We start from the raw sequence: 18,397 nt of genomic DNA on the forward strand, positions 1-18,397 counted from the left end.
GCTTGCCTCAGCCTCCCAAAGTGCAGGGCTTATGGGTGTGAGCCACTGCACCCAGCACAAAACAATTTTTAATAAAAAAGTAAAAATGTTGCTGACAGGTCATGTTACATATGGACTAGAAGTGACTGATTTAGCAAGGTAGAATTACCTTATCAAAATAGTTTTGCTAGATTGGTAGGGGAATTGCCTGATTGTAGGGAAGAAAATAAAAGGGAAAGGAACCTATGGCAATGAGTATAGACAACTCTTCTTTTTTTTTAGACGGAGTCTTGCTGCCCAGGCTGGAGTGCAGTGGCACAATCTTGGCTCACTGCAATCTCCGCCTCCCGGGTTCACGCCATTCTCCTGCCTCAGCCTCCCGAGTAGCTGGGACTACAGGTGCCCGCCACCACACCCAGCTAATTTTTTGTATTTTTAGTAGAGACAGGGTTTCACCGTGTTAGCCAGGATGGTCTTGATCTCCTGACCTCGTGATCCGCCCGCCTCAGCCTCCCAAAGTGCTGGGATTACAGGCGTGAGCCACCACGCCCGGCCAAGTATAGACAGCTCTTTAGAGGAACTTTGCTCAAGCGGATAAATGGAGGGAGGGTATGGCTTGAGAGGATTTTTGTGGTAGAAATTGGAGCAAATTTATGTGCTGGCAGCAGTGATCTGATAGAGAAGAAAATAGATGATGTTGAAAAGAGAGGAGAGATTTAGTGGAGAAATGCCTTTGGGTTGGGGAAAAGTGATAGGATGTAGTAGGAGATACTGGCCTTTGCTGGTTCAGAGCAGCGGGAACTCATGGAATACGTGGGCCAAGTTGCAGGGAAGTGTGGTAGTGTCGTGGTGGGAGCTTGTGGAGGTTGTCTTCTGGCTCCTCTTTTCTCAGTGGAATAGAAAACAAGGTCCTCACGGGGGAAGTAATATTGGAGGTATGAATAGAAGGAAGGTATGAAAATAGGCATCTAGAAGAGGGAATGTACCAAGAAACTGTATTGTGACTGTCAGGCAATATTAAGGACTCACTTGATGTAGGTAGACATGAATTTAAAGTGTTAAAAGGCCAGGCACAGTGGCTTATGCCTATAATCCCTACACTTTGGAAGGCCGAGGTGGGCGGATCGCTTAAGCCCAGGTGTTTGAAATTGGCCTGGGCAACATGGCAAGACCCTGTCTCTACAAACAGTTTTAAAAAATGAAAAATTAGGCCAGGCGCAGTGGCTCACGCCTGTAATCCCAGCACTTTGGGAGGCCGAGGCAGGTGGATCACAAGGTCGGGAGATCGAGACCATCCTGGCTTAACATGGTAAAACCCCGTCTCTACTAAAAATACAAAAACAAAATCAGCTGGGCGTGGTGGCAGGTGCCTGTAGTTCCAGCTACTGGGGAGGCTGAGGCGGGAGAATGGCGTGAACCCCGGAGGAGGCGTTTGCAGTGAGCCAAGATCGCACCACTGCACTCCATCCTGGGTGGCAGAGCGAGACTCTGTCTCAAAAAAAAATTAAAAAATAAAAAATTAGCTGGATGTGGTGGCATGTCCCTGTAGTCCCAGCTACTTGAGAAGCTGAGGTGGCAGGATTGTTTGAGCCCAGGAGGTCAAGGCTGCAGTGAGCTGTGATGGCACCACTGTGCTCCAGCCTGGGTAACAGAACGCAACTTTGTCTCCAAAAAATAAATAAATAAATTGTTACAATGAAAGTGGCTCTGTGTTGGCCGGGAGTGGTGTGGTTCATGCCTGTAATCCCAGCACTTTGGAAGACCGAAGCAGGCGGATCTCTTGAGGTCAGTAGTTCAAGACCAGCCTGGGCAGTAGTTCAAGACCAGCCTGGGCAACGTGGCGAAACCCTGTCTCTACTAAAAATACAAAAATTAGCTGGGCATGGTGGCGTGCGCCTATAGTCCCAGCTACTCAAGAGGCTGAGGCAGGAGAATTAATTGAACGCAGGAGGCGGAGGTTGCAGTGAGCCGAGATCATGCCACGGCACTCCAGCCTGGGTGACAGAGCAAGACTCTGTCTTAAAAAAAAAAAAAAAAAAATTGGAAAGTGGGTCTGTGTTTTTCTCTGGTCACATTCAGCAGTATGGGTGCAGGTGTAGAACAGGTGAATGGAAAAACTAAGAGGAACTCTGGGACAGCTTTTTAAAGAATCTAGACCTACTAAATGTTATGTTAACAAGCTTTACTATTAGCAGAGAATGCATACTGTTTTGGTCGACTGTGGTGAAAATTCTTAGTCTGATTCCTGTTGTCTCATTTTACTTCTGTTTAGGTCCCAGGAGTTTAGGTGTGTGTTAGTTTGCGTTGCTCCTGCGATTTACCATGTATTTGATCATGTCTCAGGTTGATCTTCACTCGAAAGGGGGTACTCCGTGTGGAGGGGTTTTTAAGCCCCCAGCAAAGTGACCCTGATGCCATGAACCTGTGGATTCCCTCTTCCTCCCTAGCAGAAGGGATAGATCTAGAGACCTCAAAATACATCCTGGCCAATGTTGGGGACCAGTTCTGCCAGCTCGTAATGTCTGAGAAGGAGGCCATGATGATGGTGGAGCCACACCGTAAGTCACCTTCTCACTTGTCTTCCACGTGCTCCTAGTGAAAAACTTTTATTTTCTTTCACTTAACGGGAAGATTGGGGACAGTGGCAGATGGCATTTTCTGTGAATGAATTAAGACCGATAAGACTTCTCTTTGTAGCAACCTGTCGTTGAGACCTTAACTATATCCAGCAGACCTCATTCTTTCAGTCTTTGGCAATTAACAAACCAAATACTCCTTCTCTGCTTGCCTTTCGTTTTTGTAGCACAGCAGCCATAACATCCATTTAAATTCCCATTTGGGTTTGCCTCACTCTGAATATTTTCAGTTTGCTTTGAACCAATTTGTATTAATAAGCTCTGTGGTTTGTAAATAGATGGTGTGCTACTAGGTGCCATGTTTCATACCTAGAACCCACATTATTCATACATTTCAAATATTTCCATGTCTGTAAGATACTATGCCCTATTTTCCAGACTAAGAAAAATTATACTGTGAAATTATATCCTAAATTTCTTTCTTTTTTTTTTTTTTTTTTGAGACAGAGTCTCGCTCTGTCGCCCAGGCTGGAGTGCAGTGGCACAATCTTGGCTCACTGCAACCTCCACCTCCCAGGTTCACACCATTCTCCTGCCTCACCCTGCTGAGTAGCTGGGACTACAGGCGCCCACCACCAAGCCTGGCTAATTTTTTGTGTTTTTAGTAGGGACAGGGTTTCGCCGTGTTAGCCAGGATGGTCTCGATCTCCTGACCTCGTGATCTGCCCGCCTCAGCCTTCCAAAGTGCTGGGGTTACATGTGTGAGCCACCGCGCCCGGCCCTGTATCCTAAATTTCAAGGGAGGAATCCTCTTATTTTTAAACTCCCCCAGTTAAAAATTTTTCAATTCCGGCTGGGCGCAGTGGCTCATTCCTGTAATCCCAGCAACTTTGGGAGGCAGAGGCAGGCAGATCACGAGGTCAGGAATTCAAGACCAGCCTGGCCTATATGGTGAAACCCCGTCTCTACTAAAACTACAAAAATTAGCTGGGCTTGGTGGCGGGTGCCTGTAATCCCAGCTACTCGGGAGGCTGAGGCAGGAGAATGGTGTGAACCCGGGAGGCGGAGCTTGCAGTGAGCCGAGATCGCGCCACTGCACTCCAGCCTGGGTGACAAAGCGAGACTCCATCTCAAAAAAAAAAATATATATATATTTTTACAATTCCTTAAGTGACAACATGTGGCAGTAATTCCTTTTTGACAATAGGTTATATCCTGGTATTACCATGAGCCCTTGAAATACCATTATATTATAAATAAGTTATATAGTCTCTTTGTTCAGAAATACTAGAAATTATTGTATTTTGTTTCTCCTACAATTATAGAAACACAGACTTTATGAATCTTTGAGTTTTATTGCTGAACAAAATAGCTTGAGTAGGGATCAGTGGGTCTGGGGTCTTTTGCTATTGGTCAGGATGATCAATGCCAATTCTGTTTCCTCTTTCCACCAGAGAAAGTGGCATGGAAGCGAGCTGTGCGTGGTGTACGGGAGATGTGTGATGTGTGTGAAACAACTCTCTTCAACATCCACTGGGTTTGTCGCAAATGTGGATTTGGGGTCTGCCTTGACTGTTACCGGCTCAGGAAAAGCCGGCCACGCAGTGGTAAGTAAACATTGTCCTGTGTACCTCGAAAGGTAACGTGGAGGTATGTCCATGATGTTGTGGGATTTGAAAATTGAGGCAGGAATGGGCTTATGCCTCTCTTTAGCTACTTGGCTTCATTCAACTTTGTTGTATTTTAAGACCTTAAAATGGCAAATACTTAGCCTAGGAAGGCTGAAACAAGACAAGAAGGATTATTCTTAATTTTTCCTTGTTTTTTTTTTTTTGTTTGTTTTTTTTAAGGCAGGTTCTCGCTCTGTTGCCCAGGTTGGAGCGCAGCAGCACAATCATGGCTTACTGCACCCTTGACCTCCTAGGCTCAAGTGATCCTCCTCGACCTCTCAGAGTGCTGGGAATCATAGGCATGAGCCACCGTACCTGTGTTTTTTTTTAAATAACATCTTTATTGAGATGTAATTCACATGCCATAAAATTCACCCCTTTTAATGTGTACAAGGCTTAGCGTGGTGGCTCATGCCTGTAATTCCAGGACTTTGAGAGGAAGATAGGAGGATCACTTGAGGCCGGGGGTTTGAGACCAGTCTGGGTAACACAGCAAGACCCCATCTCTACAAAATAAAATAAAATTAGCTAGCTAGATATGGTGGCACATGCTTGTAGTCACAGCTACTCAGGAGGCTGAGGCAGGAGGATCACCTGAGCTCAGAGTTTGAGGTTATAGTGAGCTATGATCATACCACCGCACTCCAGCCTGGGCAACAGAGTGAGACCTGTCTAAAAATCAATTAATTAAAGTAAATCTACAAGGTTGTACAGCCATTATCTAATTCCATTTTCATCACCCCACACCCCACCTGACAACCCATACCTGTTATCAGTCACTGTCGATTCCTCCTCAGCCCTTGGCATCCACTAGTCCACTTTTTTCTCTTTTTTTTTTTGAGACTAATGCTATTTTAACAAGTAGTCTGCTTTTTTCTCTGTAGATTTGCCTATTCTGGACATGTCATAAAAATAGAATCGGCCAGGCGCCATGGCTCACGCCTGTAATCCCAGCACTTTGGGAGGCCAAGGCGGGCAGATCACAAGGTCAGGAGTTCGAGACCAGCCTGGCCAATATGGTGAAACCCTGTCTCTACTAAAAATACAAAAATTAGCCGGGCATGGTGGCACATGCCTGTAATCCCAGCTACTCAAGAGGCTGAGGCAGGAGAATCGCTTGAACCCGGGAGACGGAGGTTGCAGTGAGCTGAGATCACGCCACTGTACTCCAACCTGGGCAACAGAGCAAGACTTCATCTCAAAAAAAAAAAAAAAACCAAAACATACACTATTGTGTCTAGTCTAGTGCATAGCTAAGTAACTTGCTAAACAGTTTGATTCTTCCAAGGCTTGCTTTACACTTTGTTATGCCTTCTGTGACTAGCCCTTTTCACTTAGTGTAATGTTTTAAAGTTTCATCTGTGTTTTAGCACATGTGAACCATTCATTCCTTTGCATTGCCAAATAATACTCCTTTTTTGGATACACTTCATTTTGTTTATTCACCAGTTGATGGACTTTTGGGTTGCCTCCGCATTTGGCTATTATGAATAGTGCTGCTGTGAACATTTGTGTACAGTTTTTTTGTGTGAACGTATGGTTGCATTTCTCTTGAGTATATATATACATGTAGGAGTGGAATTGGCTAGGGCATACGACAATTCTACTTTTAACCTTTTGAGGAACTGCCAGACTATATTCTAAAGTAGCTGCACTATGTTACAATCCCACCAGTAATGTATGACGGAATTTTCCACATTCTTGCCAACACTTGTCCTTTGTCTTTTTTGTTATAGCCATCACAGTGGCTGTGAAGTAGTATCTGATTGTGTCGTTTTGATTTGCTTTCCCCTGGTGACTAACGATGTTGAGTATCTTTCCATGTGCTTTTTTTTAACTTTTCTTTTTTCTTTCTTTTTTTTTGGTTGTTGTTTTTAAGAAAGGGTCTCGCTTTGTCACTCAGGCTGGAGTGCAGTGGCATCATCATGGCTCATTGCAGCCTCAACCGCCTGGGCCCAAGCAGTTCTCCCACCTAAGCCTCCTGCATAGCTGGGACTGCAGGCATGTGCTACTGTGCCCAGCTGATTTTTTTTGGTAGAGATGGAGTCTCGCTACATTGCCCAGTCTGGTTGCTAATTCCCAGGCTCAAGTGATCCTCCTGCCTTGGCCTCCCAAACTGCTGGAATTATAGGTGTGAATCACTGTGCCCAGCCATTTGTTTATTTTCTTAGGAAAAATGTCTATTCAAATTATTTGCTGCCTTTGGTTCTTCCTTTATCTTATTACGTGCCAGAAACCCTCCTTGCCCCTTGACTTTCTCATTCTTCCCTCTTCGGAGGTATAATATAACCATTGTACAGTGGTTTAGAGTTTAGGCTACTGTGATGTGGCACCTATTTCTACCTCTTATTGTACCAACTATTGTATCTTGGGCTAGTTACTTAATCCTGCAGAGCCTCAGTTTTCTTGTCTGTAAAACAAAGATATCAGTACTTCCCTCACAACTTTGTTGTTTTGAATGAGATGTTGTATGTAACGTGGTTAGAATAGGACCTGACACCCACCAGGTATTCCATAAATGTTAGCTGCTAGAGTATTCTGCACCTGCCCATGAAAGATTAACTGTCACAGGAATTGCCCTCCTGCCATAAACAATGAGAAAACTAGATAAAATATATGAAACCACAGTTTTTGACATTGAACAACAGGCAACATGGGACTGTTATCTCTAAGAGAAGGGAAAAAACCAAGGTGATCCCTACAGTTGCCCTGGCTTACTGCTTAGGCACAGTTTCTAGGCTATAGCAAGGGAAAGAGAACCAAAACTGAAACTGGCAACCTTACTGACTAGAGACAGAGATGACAGTCTGAGAAGAGTATGGCAAAGTGCTGAAAAGGCTGGAACTCTCTACAGAGACAGCCCCTTGGTTTTTTGTATATATAGTAATCTGTGCATGAATGAGATGAAGTTCCTCAAAGCCCAAGATGGAACCTTCAGAAAGCAATTGACTGAATAATTCACAAAATTCATGATTTGTATTCCCACCAACCAGTGTGAAGAGTAGTGGGACTAATTTAGTCTCAGAATAAAAACTATTCTGGAGCTTCCATAACAAAGTATAAAGCAAGCCTTGGAAGAAGCAAACTGATTAGCAAGTTACATAATTGTGCACCACACTAACACCAAATACCCTTTAAAGGAATATTTAAAGGAGCACCCTTCAAACAAAACGCACTACCCAGAAAAGTCACAACCTTGCATTTAATCAGTAATTATCGAGTGTGCAAAAATACCAACTTACATGACCAGTAAGCTGAGGAGGGATAATCAATCAATAGGAAAAAACCCCAGAATGACGGTGATAATAGAATAGAAAAGAACCGGCCTGGCACAGTGGCTCATGCCTGTAATCTCAGCACTTTGGGAGGCCCAGGCAGGTGGACTGCCTGAGGTCAGGAGTTTGAGACCAGCCTGGCCAACATGTTGAAACCCCGTCTGCACGAAAAATAGAAAAAATTAGCCAGGCATGGTGGCGGGTGCCTGTAATCCCAGCTACTCGGGAGGCTGAGGCAGGAGAATCACTTGAACCCGGGAGGCAGAGGTTGCAGTGAGCCAAGATCGTGCCATTGCACTCCAGCCTGGGCAACAAGAGCGAAACTCTGTCTCAAAAAAAAAAAAAAGAATAGAAAAGAACCTTAAGCCAGGTATGATGGCTCACACCTGCAATCCCAGCACTTTGGGAGGCTGAGGCAGGAGGATCACTTAAGCCGAGGAGTTCAATTCCAGCCTAGGCAATATAGCAAGACCCCATCTCAACCAAAAAAAAAAAAGAACTTTAATGTAGCTACTATACATCTTATAAATATGATTAAGGATTTAAAGAAATACATGATGTGATGAGGAGAGAAAAAGAAGATATATAAAAGCCCAAATGAAAACTTCCAGAGATGAAAAATATCTCAGGTATTTACACCAGATGAGATTAACAGCAGATTAGATAATGTAGAAGAAAAAAAAAAAGACTAAACTTGCAGACATGACAAAAGAAGCTATCTAAAACAAAGCAGAGAAAAATGACCTACATTTATTAATTGAAAAATGCCTTGTAGAGCTGCAGGAAATATCAGGTGGTCTACCAAACATACAAGTAGAGTTTCAGAAAAAGTGGGAGAGCAGAGGCAGAAAAAATATTTAAATAAAACCAAAAAATTTCCAGATTTGGTGAAAATTATGTAAACACAAAATTAACAAACTCCAAACAGTAGAAACATTAAGAAAACCACACCAAAGCACATTTTGCGTAGAGTAACAAAGATAAGAATGACAGGCTGGCCGGGCGCCATGGCTCATGCCTGTAATCCCAGCACTTTGGGAGGCCAAGGTGGGCGGGATCACCTGAGGTCGGGAGTTCGAGACCAACCTGGCCAACATGGTGAAATCCTGTCTCTACTAAAAATACAAAATTAGCCGGGTGTGGTGGCACATGCCTGTGGTCCTAGCTACTTGGGAGGCTGAGGCAGGAGAATCACTTGAACCTGGGAAGCCGAGGTTGTGGTGAGCCGAGGTCGTGCCATTGCACTTCAGCCTGGGCAGCAAGAGCAAAACTCCATCTAAAAAAAAAAAAGGCAAAAGAATGACAGCCAATTTATGAGAAGTCCTGTAGGCCAGAAGACAACAGAAAACAATGGAATGAACTTTTTTGTTTTGTTTTGTTTTTTCTTTTTTTTCTTGAGATGGAGTCTGACTGTCTCCCAGGCTGGAGTGCAGGGGTGCGATCTCTGCTCACTACAACCTTGTCTTCCCGAGTTCAAGCTATTCTCCTGCCTCAGCCCCTTCAAGTAGCTGGGATTACAGGCATGTGCCACCATGCCCTGCTAATTTTTGTGGGGTTTTTTCTATTTTTAGTAGAGACAGTGTTTCGCCATGTTAATTAATCAGGCTGGTCTCAAACTCCTGACCTCAGGTGATCTGCCCATCTCAGCCTCCCAAAGTGCTGGGATTACAGGCGTGAGCCACCGTGCCCAGCCTACAAATTTTTTTTTTTTTTGAGACAGAGTGTCGCACTGTCGACCAGGCTGGAGTGCGGTGGTGCGATCTTGGCTCACTGCAACCTCTGTCTCCCAGGTTCAAGTGATTCTCCTGCCTCAGCTTCCCAAGTAGCTGGGATTACAGGTTCCTGCCACCACGCCTGGCTAATTTTTGTACTTTTAGTAGAGATGGGGTTTCACTGTGTTGGCAGGCTGGTCTTGAACTCCTGATCTCGTGATCCACCCGCCCCAGCCTCCCAAAGTGCTGGGATTACAGGCATGAGCCACCATGCCCCGACACAAATATTTTTTAAAAGTAGCCAGGCATGGTGACACATGCCTGTGGTCGCAGCTACTTGGGAGGTTGAGGTGGGAGGATCACTTGAGCTGAGAGGTTGAGGCCGCAGGGAGCCATCATCACTTCACTGCACTCTAGCATAGGCAACAGAGTAAGACTCTGTCTTACAAAAGAAAAAAAAAAAACGAGTGACCATTCTAGCAGCTTTTCTCAAACCAAGAAAAGCTGATAGAATGCACCACCAGCAGATCCACACGATAATAAAGTTAAAGGTAGTTATTCAGGCAGAAGAAAATGAAATGGAAATCAGAACTTACACAAAGTAATGAAGAACATCCTACATGGTATATATGAGTAAATATAAAAGATCTCTTTTTCTCATTTATAATCTTTTTAAAAGTTAATTGTTTAAAAGCAAAAATAGTAACAATATAGTTTGGGGTTTATACTATATGTAAAATTCAAATATATAATAGCAGCACAGAGGAAAAGAGGGAAAACTGGAAGTATAGTTTTGTAAGGATCTTACACTTTATGTAAAGTGAAATTAATATTTGAAGATAGACTTTGATAAGTTGAAGATTAATACTGAAAATGCTTAAAGCAACCACTTAAAAACAAAGAAATATAGCTAGTAAGTCCAAAATGGAAAACAAAATCAAATCACAAAAAATATGTAAGTAGTTCAAAAGAAGGCAGGAAAAATGAAACCAAAAAGAAATGGGACTGGCTAGGTTTGGTGGCTCACACTTGCAATCCCAACACTTTGAGAAGTCAAGATGGGGATTACTTGAGGCCAGGAGTTCAAGACCAGCCTGGGCAACATAGCAAGACTCCCATCTCAACAAAAAATTTAAAAATTAGCTGGGCGTGGTGGCACACACCTGTGGTCCCACCTACTCAGAGGCTGATGGGAGAGGATCACCTGAGCCCAGAAGGTTGAGGCTGTAGTGAGCCATGATTGCACCACTGCATTCCAGCCTGGGTGACATAGTGCAACCCTGTCTCAAAAAAAGAAAAGTTAAGGTCAGGCACAGTGGCTCACGCCTGTAATCCCAGCACTTTGGGAGGCTGAGGCAGGTGGATCACCTGAGGTCAGGAGTTCGAGACCAGCCTGGCCAACACGGTGAAACCCTGTCTCTACTAAAAATACAAACAAAATTAGCTGAGCATGGTGGCAGGCACCTGTAGACCTAGCTACTCAGGAGGCTGAGGCAGGAGAATCACTTAGGTGGAGGTTGCAGTGAGCTGAGGTCGCGACATTGCACTCTAGCCTAGGCAACAAGAGTGAAACTCCGTCTCAATAAAAAAAAAGAAAAGTTAAACAATTAACTTTTTAAAAGAGTATAAATGAGAAAAAGATATTTTATATGTGCTAATCTTCTGCCTACATGATGAAAAAGAGAAGGTACAGTTTACCAATGAGAGAATGAGAGATGCAGGCACAGTGGCGTGTGCCTATACTCTCATCTATTTGAGAGTCTTAGGTGGGAGGATCACTTGAATCCAGGAGTTTGAGACCAGTAGGGGAACATAGTGAGACCCTATCTCTTTAATAATAAAAAAAAAAAGAATGTGAGGACCTCAATACAGATCTTTTAGACATTAAAAGGATAAGTAAAATTATGAACATTATTATGCCAATAATTTTTTTTTTTTTTTTTTTGAGACAGCGTCTATCTCTGTCGCCCGGGCTGGAGTGCAGTGGCATGATCTCAGCCCACTGCAACCTCCATCTCCCGGGTTCAAGCGATTCTCCTGCCCCAGCCTCCCAAGTGGCTGGGATTATAGGTGTGTGCCACCAAACCTAGCTAATTTCTGTATTTTTAGTAGAGACGGGGTTTTGGCATGTTGGTCAGGCAGGTTTCGAACTCCTGACCTCAGGTGACCTGCCTGCCTCAGCCTCCCAAAGTGCTGGGATTACAGGTGTGAGCCACCACGCCCAGCCTATGCCAATAACTTTTACAGCTTAGATATAATGGACAAATTCCATGAAAAACACAAACCATCAAAATTCCCTCGAGAACAAATAGAGAACCTAAATAACTTTACATTAAGAACTTGGTCTTTTCCTCTTGGAAGCCCCCTCTCTCTCACTAGAGAGAGAGCTGTTTTCCTTTCTTTATCTTTCTCTCTTTTGCCTGTTAAACCTCCACTCCTAAATTCCTCATGTGTGTCCGTGTCCAAAATTTTCCTGGCACGAGATGATGAACCTCAGGTATTTACCCCAGACAACGTAGCTGCTTCATACTGGGGACCTCGTCCCAGATACCAAGGTACAGCATTTATCAAAACGCAACATCTGGTGGAGGCAAACCAGTGTTACAACCCATCAGAATGGCTAACAGCAATCAAACTCCAAATGGTGCTGCAGACAGAACCACACATGGACGTGCCTTTCTTCCGAGGACTCTTAGATCGGCCCCAGGAGGAGCCCTACCTGCTGTTCCCCACACAACACCTCTTTTCAGCAGGAAGTAGCCAGAAAGAGTCCTCGTCCAACAGCCCCTAACAGTAGTTAGGGTTACCACTCCAGAGCGGGGAATGATACAGGTGTTAAGAAGAAATTACTTAGGCGGATACTGAGGGTACAGAAGTCCTTGGTAAGGTTTTCCATTTAATGAAAAGCAGCCCCAAATTATTTTCTTTCTAACAAAGAGCAGCCTGTAAAATTCAGTTGCAGACATAGATGTTAGCAGTTATGAAATCATGTTCAAGATGGGAGCTTCATCTTCCCTTTGCTTTGTCAACCACATGTACAGTAAGGAGCAGACAAGATGGCACCAGCCAAGGGGAAAGTTCATTTGCATAATAACATTAGGGTGGGGTAGCCAGCCTTCCCCTAAAGCTATGTAAACATCATACCTGATTGAACCAATCTGTAATCCCTATGTAAATCAGACGCCGCCACCTCAAGCCTGAGTAAAATCCAGCACATCTGCCACCAACTGGTCTGGGAGTCCCCTCTCTCATGAGAGAGAACTGTTTTACTTTCTCTTTCTTTCTTTTTTTTTCTTTTTTTCCTATTAAACCTTTGCTCCTACACTCCTTAAAAAAAAAAAAAAAAAAGAAATTGAATTTGTAGTTTCAAAAATCTTTCAACAAAGAAAACTTAAGGTCTAGATGGTGGCCTTACTAGTAAATTATAGCAAACATTTAAGGAGGAAATAATACCAATTATACACACAGTCTTTCAGAAAATGGGAGGAAGCACTTACCAGCTCGTTTTATGAAGCCAGCATTATACTAATATCAAAACCAAATAAAGACATGAGAAGCATAGAAAGTTACAGCCCCAGTATCCATCATGAACATAGATGTAAAAATATTCTATAAAACTTAAGCAAGTTTAAGTCAAGAGATACATAAAAAGAATAATACATCATGAACAAATGGGGTTCACTTGAAAATCAGTGCAGTCCACTATATTAGTAGACTAAAAAATAACCACATGATCTCAAGATATAGCAGAAAAATCATTTGTCTAAATTATCAAAAACCTAGGCTATGCATTCTCATCAGGTGAAAATTGGCTCTTGCTTGGGAGGGAGAATCTAAAATGTTAACAATTTTTTGTGCCCTTTCAGGGGGCCATAATACATAAACAGATATACAGTATATCTGGTATTAAAATTTCTTGTGTGGAGAGCACAATGACCACAAAACAAAGTCTGAAAAGGCTCTTTGGAGAATGATAATGAAATAATGTTTGAAAAACACAACTATGTATAAGTAAAATATCATATGTAATATGAAAGATTGACTTCTTCCTCTTAGGTTCAGGAACAAAGCAAGGATGTCAGCTTTTGTAACTTCTATTCAGTATTTTACTGGAGTTAGTGGTCAGTATGAAGAAATAAAAGAGAAAAAGGGGAAAAGGAAAACAAAAGAAGAGACATACAGATTGGAAAGAAGTAAAATGATTTTTATTCTCAGACAACATGATCATCTATGTAGAAATCCAGAGATCTACAAAAAAGCTAATATTATAATGAGTTTTTTCAATATTACATGATACAAAGTCAACATACAAAGATCAATTATTTTTCTGTATGATAGCAATGAACAATTAGAAATTGAAATGTAATGGGAGGTTGAAGCAGGAGAATTCCTTGAACCTGGGAGGCAGAAGCTTCAGTGAGCCGAGCATCATAAAATCATGAAGTGCTTAGGGACAAATTTAGCCAATACCTACAAGACACATACACTGAAGACTACAACATATTACTGAGAGAAATTAAAGAATACCTAAATAAATGAAGAGATATACCATATTTGTGGATCCAAAGATTGAATATGGGCTGCGTGTGGTGGCTCATGTCCGTAATCCTAGCACTTTGGGAAGCTGAAGTGGGAGAATCACTTGAGGCCAGGAGTTTGAGACCAGCCTGGGCAACACAGCAAGATCCCATCTCTACAAAAAAATTGTTAAAAGATAAAGAAAAAATAATAATAATGAAAAATAGGCCGAGCGCCATGGCCAACTCACGCCTGTAATCCCAGCGCTTTGGGAGGCCGAGGCAGGCAGATCACCTGAGGTCGGGAGTTCGAGACCAGCCTGACCAACATGGAGAAACCCTGTCTCTACTAAAAATACAAAATTAGCCAGGCATGGTGGCACATGCCTGTAATCCCAGCTTCTCGGGAGGCTGAGGCAGGAGAATTGCTTGAACCCGGGAGGCAGAGGTTGCAGTGAGCTGAGATCGTGCCATTGCACTCTAGCCTGGGCAATGAGCGAAACTCCTTCTTAAAAGAAAAAAAGAAAAGAAAAGAAAAGAAAAATAGAGGGTTGAATACTAAGACGTCACTTCTTCTAAATTGATATGTAATTAAATGCAATTCCAAATCAAAGTCTCAGTAGGCCATTTTGTAGAAATCGACAAGGCGGTTCTGAAATGTATGTGAAATACAGTGGATCTAGAATACCCAAAACAATTTTGAAATAGATTCAAGTTGAAGGACTTGTACTACATTTCAAGAATTAATATTAAAGCTACAGTAATTAAGACACTGTGGTAAGGGAACAGAAAACAATCTAGAAGTAAACCCACACATACATAATCAATTATGACAAAGGTGCCAAGGTAGTTCAGTGGGGGAAAGGATAACCCTTTCAACAAATGGTACTGGAACAATTGTATATCCATATTCCAAAAAAAAAAGAGGAACCTCTGCAGGGACCAGCCCCACAGGGTCAGTGGGTCTCTCCCCGTGTGTGGCGACGAGAGAGTGTAGAAATAAAGACACAAGACAAAGAGATAGAAGAAAAGACAGCTGGGCCCGGGGGACCACTACCACCAATGCACGGAGACCAGTAGTGGCCCTGAATGTCTGGCTGTGCTGTTATTTATTGGATACAAAGCAAAAGGGGCAGGGTAAAGAGTGTGAGTCATCTCCAATGATAGGTAAGGTCACGTGGGTCACATGTCCACTGGACAGGGGGCCCTTCCCTGCCTGGCAGCCGAGGCAGAGAGAGAGAGGAGACAAAGAGAAAGACAGCTTACGCCATTCTTTCTGCATATCAGAGACTTTTAGTACTTTCACTAATTTTCTACTGCTATCTAGAAGGCAGAGCCAGGTGTACAGGATGGAACATGAAGGCGGACTAGGAGTGTGACCACTGAAGCACAGCATCACAGGGAGACGGTTAGGCCTCCGGATAACTGCGGGCAAGCCTGACTGATGTCAGGCCCTCCACAAGAGGTGGAGGAGCAGAGTCTTCTCTAAACTCCCCCAGGGAAAAGGAGACTCCCTTTCCTGGTCTGCTAAGTAGCAGGTGTTGTTCCTTGACACTTTTCGCTACTGCTAGACCACGGTCCACCTGGCAACGGGCGTCTTCCCAGATGCTGGCGTCACCGCTAGACCAAGGAGCCCTCTGGTGGCCCTGTCCGGGCATAACAGAAGGCTCACACTCTTGTCTTCTACTCATACCTCACTATGTCCCCTCAGCTCCTATCTCTGTATGGCCTGGTTTTTCCTAGGTTATGATTATAGAGCGAGGATTATTATAATATTGGGATAAAGAATAATTACTACCAACTAATGATTAATGATATTCATATATAATCATATCTAAGATCTATATCTCGTATAACTATTCTTGTTTTATATTTTATTATACTGGAACAGCTCGTGTCCTTAGTCTCTTGCCTCGGCGCCTGGGTGGCTTGCTGCCCACAAACCTCTGTCTTTACCTCCCACCATATACAAAATACTAACTCTAAGTGGACCATAGGCCTAAACATAAAAGCTAAAACTAAAACTTCTAGAAAGAAATAAAATATTTGTATCCTTGCACTAAAGAAATATTTCTTAGATAGAACACAATGCAAATGAAAAATATAAAAGTTTATTTTTTATTCTTTTAATTTTTTTTTTTTTCTGAGACGAAGTCTCGTCCTGTCACCCAGGCTGGAGTGCAGTGGTGCAATCTTAGCTCACTGCAGCTTCCACCTCCCAGGATCAAGCGATCCTCCTACTTCAGCCTCCCGAGCAGCCGGGATTACATGTGCCCGCCACCACCCCCAGCCAATTTTTTTGTATTTTTAGTAGAGACAGGGTTTCACCATTTCACCATGTTGGCCAGGCTGGTCTCGAACTCCTGATCTCAGGTGACCCACCTGCCTCAACCTCCCAAAGTGCTGGGATTACAGGCACAAGCCATTGTGTCCGGCCTAATATAAAAGTTTAAAACTTTACCTTTTCAGAAGACACGTAAAGGCTGGGCATGGTGGCTCATGCCTGTAATCCCAGCACTTTGGGAGGCTGAGGCAGGTGGATCACCTGAGGTCAGGAGTTCGAGACCAGCCTGGCCAACATGTTGAAACCCTGTCTCTACTAAAAATACAAAAATTAGCTGGGCGTGGTGGCGGGCACCTGTAATCCCAGCTGCTTGGGAGGCTGAGGCAGGAGGATCGCTTGAACCCAGGAAGCGGAGGTTGCAGTGAGCCGAAATTGCACCACTGCACTCCAGCCTGGGCAAAAGAGTGAGACCCCGTCTCCAAAAAAAAAAGACATGTTTAAGAAAATGAAAATAGCCCAGGCACTGTGGCTTATAACCTGTAATCCCAACAGTTACGGAGGCCAAGGCAGTGGGATTGCTTGAGCCCAGGAGTTCAAGACCAGCCTAGGCAACACGGAGACCTCATCTCTACAAAAAAAATTTAAAAATTAGCGAGACGTGGTGGCTTTCACCTGTGGTCCCAGCTACTCAGGAGGCTGAGGTGGGAGAATTATTTAACCCTGGGAGGTTGAGGCTGCAGTGAGCCATGATCGTGCCATTACACTCCAGCCTGGGTGACAGAGTGAGACCCTGTCTCCAAAAAAAGAGAAAATGAAAAGCTGCTGTGCACAGTGGTGTAACACCTATAATCCCAGCTACCTGGGAGGCTGAGACAGAAGGATCGCTAGAGTCCAGCAGGAGGTTGACACCAGCCTGGGCAAACAAGCCCATTTTTTTGTTATTGTTGTTCTGTTTTGGTTTGGTTTTGTAGAAATGGGGTCTCACTGTGTTGCCCATCCTGGTCTTTAACTTTTACAAGCTCAAGCGATTCTTCCACATTGGCCTCCCAAAGTGCTACAGGTGTGAGCTACCATGCCAGCCCAAGCTGGTTTTAAAAAGGTTTGAACAGATACGTCACCAAAAAATATAGTCGATGGCAGGTAAGTACATGGGAAAAATTGTAATTAATTTGGGAAATACAAATTAAAACCATAATGAGAAATTATTATGTCCACTAGAATGGCTACAATTCTTAAAACTGACAGTATTGGCCAGGCGTGTTGGCTCATACCTGTAATCCCAGCAGTTTGGGAGGCCGACGCGGGTGGATCACAAGGTCAGAAGATTGAGACCATCCTAGCTAACATTGAACCCCTGTCTCTATGAAAAACACAAAAAATTAGTTGGGCATAGTGGCACGCACCTGTAGTCTCAGCTACTCGGGAGGCCGAGGCAGGAGAATTGCTTGAACCGGGGAGGCAGAGGTTGCAGTGAGCCGAGATCACACCACTGCACTCCAGCCTGGGCGACAAAGCGAGACTCCATCTCAAAAAAAAAAAAGAAAACTGGACAGTATCAAGTATTATCAAGGATGTAGAAGTAGACCTCTTAAATATTGCTGGTAGGAATGCAGATTGGTACCTTCACTTTGGAAAGCAAGAAGGTCATTTCTTACAAAGTTATAAAGCTAAAATTAACTATATGACCTGGCATCGCACTGCTAGGTATTTACAAGAGAAATAAAAACATTTCCACAGAAAGACCTATACATGAATGTTTATAGCTGCTTTATTTTTTTTTTTTGTTTTTTTGTTTTTGAGACAGGGTCTCTTTCTGTTGCCCAGGCTGGAGTGCAGTGGAGCAATCTGTGCTCACTGCAGCCTCCGCCTCCCAGGCTCAAACAATCCTCCTACCTCAGCCACCCAAGTAACTGGGACCACAGGCATACATCACCATGCTTGGCTAATTTTTAATTTTTTTACCATGTTGCCCAGGCTGGTCTCAAGCTCCTGGGCTCAAGTTCCTGAGCCCACCTCAGCCTCCCAAAGTGTTGGTATTACAGGTGTAAGCCACTGCACCCAGCTGTGTAGCAGCTTTATTTATAATAGCCAAAAATTGGAAACAGTCCAAATGTTCACCAGCTGATGAATAGATAAACAAGTTATGATACATTGCTGCCATGGAATACTACTCAGCTATACAAAGGAATGAATTACTAATACACACAACAATATAGATGACTCAAAAGCATTATGCCAAGTGAAAGAAACCCAACACAAAGACTGCATCCTACATGCTTCCATTTTATATGACATTTTTGAAAGGCAAAACTTATTATTATTTTTTTTTTAGATGGAGTCTCGCTCTGTCGCCCAGGCTGGAGTGCAGTGGCGTGGTCTCAGCT

The 18,397-nt window shown here is 43.4% G+C and overlaps 1 protein-coding gene across 6 annotated transcripts in view; it reads left to right on the forward strand.

The window, feature by feature from the left end:
• The window catches only part of KDM3B (lysine demethylase 3B), an 84,553-nt gene that overhangs the window by 43,367 nt on the left and 22,789 nt on the right, over positions 1-18,397 (forward strand). For all 6 annotated transcript variants that reach the window (XM_517956.7, XM_016953896.4, XM_009449735.5 and 3 more), the window contains 2 exons: positions 2,323-2,537; positions 4,010-4,162. In XM_517956.7, coding sequence (XP_517956.3) covers positions 2,323-2,537; positions 4,010-4,162 — 368 coding nt within the window. The remainder of the gene's footprint in view (positions 1-2,322; positions 2,538-4,009; positions 4,163-18,397) is intronic.

This window comes from Pan troglodytes, chromosome 4, assembly GCF_028858775.2.
Source record: "Pan troglodytes isolate AG18354 chromosome 4, NHGRI_mPanTro3-v2.0_pri, whole genome shotgun sequence".
NCBI classification, from domain to species: domain Eukaryota; kingdom Metazoa; phylum Chordata; class Mammalia; order Primates; family Hominidae; genus Pan; species Pan troglodytes.